Source organism: Rhagoletis zephyria, unplaced genomic scaffold (assembly GCF_001687245.7).
Source record: "Rhagoletis zephyria isolate East Lansing unplaced genomic scaffold, Rhagoletis_zephyria_1.1 Rzeph_scaffold_10685, whole genome shotgun sequence".
In the NCBI taxonomy this organism is placed as follows: Eukaryota; Metazoa; Arthropoda; class Insecta; order Diptera; family Tephritidae; genus Rhagoletis; species Rhagoletis zephyria.
Window position 1 is genome coordinate 1 of NW_016167762.1, and position 5,739 is coordinate 5,739.

Below are 5,739 nucleotides of genomic sequence, written 5' to 3' on the forward strand. Positions count from 1 at the left end.
GTTTTTTGGCGGACCTATAAATTATAGTTGCGATGAAAAAATGGTTAAAAAGACAATTGGGTATTATTGTCGGGAGTCTCCTGCAGACAAACAGAGTTTTCTGGTAGAAATATATTAATTTTTAACTATTCTATACCATTTCTATGAAAAGTTGATTTTTTCCCCATACAAAATACATGGAAAACTTTGGGTGCTTTGAGCGGCCTCTAAATATTTTTTTGATTTTAAAATAAAAAAATAGGGGTATACTTTTGTCGGTGTAGAAGAATCCTAGGGTAAGAGAGCATAAAAATTCCCAATTTAATTTTTCACCTGTATTTTTAGACCACCCTAATATACATATGTATGTAAATAAGATTTTCTTCTTCAAAGTACGTTGTAGCGACGTATTAGAATCAAGTTGAGCAACTAATTAGTCAAAATTCCTCACAACATTGTCTGCTTACGTTTGCTTGAGTAAACAGTCGTTGTGGTTTATGATCTTTTAGTTTGATTTTAACCGTTTCACACCTTTGCCACAAGCAGTCTAATGAATATCCTGGAGTTAGACATGCGGATAAATAATTCACAGCTATGTATGTGCATAATGATGTACCTAAATATGTATGCAGTATATAAAAAATCAATTAGGCGCGAAATCCGCCTGTTGATTATTTAAAAAATTTGTCAACTTAAGTTCCAAAGAAATTCGGCAGAAATTAGTGACAATTCATATTCTAAAAATATCGACTGATTTCGTTTTAACTTTAAACGTTTTGACAAAATGAGATAGCACATTTTTTGTATGTGCTGCATGGCTATGCATGTATGTATGTAGCTATGTAAATTCATTCAAATTCACATAACAATAAAACTACGTACAGTGGAACCTCGATAAAAAGAAGTTTCAGGTGTTTATCAAATGCTTCGTTATGTAAATAGTTTCGCTACATTTACATATATAATATCAGAACCTCAATGCCATGAAAAATGCAAAATTTTAATAAAAATGTGTTATAAGTAGGTATTGTTAAATTTTTTGTATAACGGGACTCTAACCGTCAACATATTAGGTTTGTTCAACAACTTTTGCAGTTAGTACCAGTAGCGAGAGCGTTAACTGAGAGGAAATTTGAGAGGAATAAACAATTATCAGAAATAAATTAATTCTCTATATTTTTTGCGTCAAGACGTCACAAGTTTTTAACGTTTTTTTTTTATATTTGACGCATGCAATTTTCTGCTAGTCAAATTTGCAGAACTCTCGTGTGGTTACGCTCTCTTGCAAAGTTTCAGTGAAAGCCAATAACAATTTTTTGATATTGAACAAAGTAACGGGACTTTGACCGTCAATATATTCCGAAGGTTTTCATGCTGAAAATGTTTCGCAACAACACATTTTTCTCGGGAACTCAGCAAAAATTTTGTTATACCAAGTTTTACATTTTATCCGGGTTCAGTATATCGCGGTTTCACTGTAGTTGTAGATAAAGAGAACACTCAACAAATGAGCCGTAAAATAATCAATAAAGATGTTATGACAAAATCAATGGGGAATCCGTTAAACGCAAAAGAAAAACGTATTAGTTGGCCAAAAATTTAATAACAGTGATCAAAAATGGAGAAACAAAGAAAGAGGAGCGCGAAAAAGAGAGAAGGGAAAAGTGATACCATTCATATACATACATACATCCTACATATTTACCAACAGACATACATATGTACATACACATACATATGTGTTTATACCAGCATTCCTATGTAAAAGTTATTTTTTTATTGATTAACCTGCGCAAATTTTTGTGCAGCGAAAGCCTGAGTTGTCGAAACTCGTCATTTCCAACTCAACTTGTCATGCTTTCGATGCAAAAAAAAAAAAACAGTGGGACTCATGCATAGAAAGTGAGCTTCAGGACCGACTCGATTTTCAGTACAAAGTCTTGAGCTTAAGCTCCCGGTTACCCTGTAACTTGTAACCCTTGTAACCTGGCTCTGGCATCCAAATCAACTTAATTTGGAAGTACTTATTTCGAGGCGATTGAGAGAGAAGTGAGCCATTACTGTACCAGCTCCGATCTCACCATAAGCGATGCTAAAGTCCCGATTGCCGCTGGCTATCAGACTCTGCTTGAAACACGCTGCAGATATTCGGATGCCTAAAATCGATGTTTACGGAAAGTTCCTGACAAAACCACCTTCTCCAACTTTTTCGTCCAATTTCGATCCAACTGCGGACTTCAGTTCTAAAGACTTCCTTTCTCCTACTCACTAATCGGAGGGATGTGCGTAGAGGAGGATCCATCCGGGGTCAGTATCGGAACGCACTGATCAGTTTACTGAGGTATGAAGTCGAAGCTTCAAACCCATACACCGGGTTAAAAAGAAACCCAGTGCTCCTTAACCTAATGGTGGAGCGAGTAGCGGCAGAAGATTACCTCTGGAATTGGCAAGTGATGCCTTTTTAACTCGCTTTTCAATACTTCACCGAGCCCAAGAGGAACGCAACCGATGGAGGGAAGGTGATAAAAAGAACCTTATACCTGCTATTGACTAAGTTTTAATTAGGACGATAAGAGCCACGATGCCAGCATCATCTCCTTTGTGGCTCCACCAGAAAATACTAGAGGAGGATGATCTAGATAATTCCGTACGAAAGCATTATCCCATAATAATAGCATAAGTGCGAATTCTCCCATTTCAATCAAAACCAAAACACTGTGCGTTGGGGACAAAGTTCACATCCATATGTAATAAGTATTGACGATAAGTCGCAGATGATTTTTATTTGCGAACAGTGACGTCGATGTGCGCAGAACGTTTATTTTTTTTCAGCGGCCAGTGAGTGAATGAGTGTATTCATGGAATTTCGTTGAATGGTAAATATATAGAAGTACATAAGCATTTGTTTTTCTCCCCTTGTTGATGTTGATAAACTGGTCTCGCGCGTTGTTCCAATTAATTAAGAATTTGTCACACAAGCTCTGTATTAAGACTTTCAACGTTCTCAGTGTTATTCCTCTCGACGCTCGACGGCTCCAGTCTGCCGCCACGACCAGTTTTCCTCTCGAATTGTCGCCCTAATTAATATTGGTGTTTTCCTAATTTATAGCCTAGAAAAATTAAAAACAGTCACTGGAATTTTGTGTCACTGGATGCCGAAAAGGCATTCACATCCTGAGCCATAAGTAGTCAATTGACGTCAGTTGTTTGTTTTCTTAAATCGTAAATGAAAAATAAGTGCGAAGTTCTGCATGACGTGTGACACGGGTTCCTGTGTTGACCATAGTTTGATTATTCTAAAGATTTATCTTTAGTTCAGAAGAGTTTCGATTGTTATCAGATGGCGGATTCTGATTATTGTTTACACTTTTCTGTTTTTTTTTTGCGGATTGTTGACAACGCTTTTGAATACTTTATGTAGATTCTATGCTTTGATTAGCATTTTTTTGTTTTGGAAATATTTTGTGTTTTTTTTTGCCATTGGCGCCAGCTAGGTGGTGCAATTTTTGTATTGTATTGTGCGAGTGAATATGTGGCGATAGCTCGCAGTGAAAGATTGGGATTTTGCGTGTTATCAATGTTTTTTTTTTAATAATTCCGTTAGTTGCTATCTATTGTCGCGTAGCTCTTTTAAGGTGACCAGATGCTTAAAATCTGAAACTGGAAGACAATTTTTAAAAGATTCTAATAATATTGGTGGCCGCTATGGTGTAGTGACTAGCGGTGTGCGCTACCATTCCGCAGGTTCGATCCCAATCCGACCGACATCAAAAAATAAAACAACAAGTTTTTCTCAAAGCGGTTGCCCTAGGCAGGCAATGGCAAACCTCCGAGTAGTTTATTCTGCCTTGAAACACAGCTTCCCATAAAAATACAATCGCCATTGGGAGTTGGCGTAAAACTTTATAAGTTTAACGGCGTTGAGACTGTAGGCCAGAATGAAGCAACTTCCAGGGACCACATCAGCATACCTAGGTCCGTATTTTCAGGCCCATAGTAATACCGCTGGGATCGTGAAATGTTACTACCCAAACTGTCACCGAATGCTGATGGTTTCCGTATTCCTATATTTCCGAGTCCATGAATATTATACTTCTTCTAAAGACTCCCAAACTCTCCGCATGTCTTCCGATAGCAATATGGCCTGTTAGCATACTCACGGCTGTAGATAAGTCCCATGTGCCCAGCATGGCGAGACTCTTTGACCGTTTCCTTCCATTCTGGCAAGTTTCGGCTTACTGAAAGGCGCGTAAACCTAGGTATTACTTGCCTGTTTAAGAAATAAACCATTAGAATACGCATATTTAACACCTTCCAAGAAGTCGATAGTCGAACCGATGTGCCTTTTCTTGCAAGTTCGTTCACCCTCTAGGCCTATAGACCTACCCTTATAGAACCATAACCCATAGCAAGTGAATAGCAAACTGCTTAGGCATTCCATTTAGCGACCTGTTCCAGTCTGCTATGGTAGTTTCTGGCTTAAAAAGTTAACTTTAGGCACTGATCCTCCTGAAGAAAATTCGCAAAATTTCTTTTCACAACACAGCAACGATAGATGGATTGATGATATTGCCGAAAAGCAGACAGGAGAAAACAGAAAACAAAACGATTGTAGTGACAGTCGCGCTGTCGAACTTGTTTGTTATCAACGCCGCGACTCGAGCGCAAGTCAGTGCTCACGTTTGCGCTTGCGTTTAACGCTACCGAACAGAGCGGCAGCACGGTGAGCACCTACTGGTCGCGCGAGTTTATATTTCAAAAGTTAGTAAGTAGGCAGCAGCGAACAACAAACAAAAATAAGAGATAATAAAAAAATGGCGCAACAAAAAGCAACCGGCAAATTTTAGCGGATTTCAGTGAGTTTTCGAAATAAAATTTCACGTCTTAGTTAGAATGAGCTTAGATTTAAGCGAGAGTTTGAGGCGAGAAGACCTTGTGAAAGAAACACAACGGACAACCAAAGTGAAAGCCGTTAAACGGATTATTTGAACTGTGTTAACTGATTTGCAATACAAATATTTTCAATAAGAAAAAGAACATTAAAATTTTTTATCAAAGAAGAAGTGCCTGTAAAAGTGAAGTAGCAGACAAAAAAAAAACGCACAAATTGCAAAAAAAAAATATTTCGACAAACAAAATATTTATCAAAATTTTAAAGACAATGAGTTTACCAAGAACATTATTTGCTGTACTACTCAGCTATGCGTCACTGTGCGCCCTCAGCGGGCCCCCGATGGTGCAAGGCTTCTCCATTGGCCAATCGAAATATGGACGCATCGAAAAGTTTCCCTACCAAGTGATGCTAATCGGCAAGCAGTTGTGGCGCAAACGCATCCTCTGCGGTGGCACTTTGCTCGATCAGCGCTGGATACTCACCGCTGGCCACTGCACCATGGGCGTCACACATTTCGACATCTACCTGGGCGCACTCACCGTTGAAGATACACCCGAAACGGGCCGTCTAGTGCTGCGTTCCAACAAATTCATCGCACACGAAGGCTTCAATCCCGAAACAGCCGCCAATGACATCGCACTCATCAAGCTGCCGGTCGATGTAGCCTTTACACAGCGCATACAACCCGCCACACTGCCATATCTCAGCCGCAAAGACGCACTCACCGGCGCCAAAGTGGTAGCCACCGGCTGGGGTGCCAACAGCGAGCTATCCAATTACAATCCTATGCAATACACCGAACTGCGCGTGATCTCAAATCAGGAGTGTGCCAACGAATTCGACGTCATTACGAATGGCGTACTCTG

General features: G+C 39.3%; 1 protein-coding gene across 1 annotated transcript; it reads left to right on the forward strand.

Annotated features, from left to right (window-relative positions):
• Nucleotides 1–5,140: 5,140 nt before the first annotated feature.
• Nucleotides 5,141–5,737, forward strand: LOC108376579 (collagenase-like; the record flags this gene model as incomplete). Its single annotated transcript, XM_017632798.1, has 1 exon — nucleotides 5,141–5,737. A coding segment is annotated over exon 1 (597 nt), but the record flags the coding sequence as incomplete, so codon positions are not given.
• Between the last annotated feature and the right edge of the window lie 2 nt (nucleotides 5,738–5,739).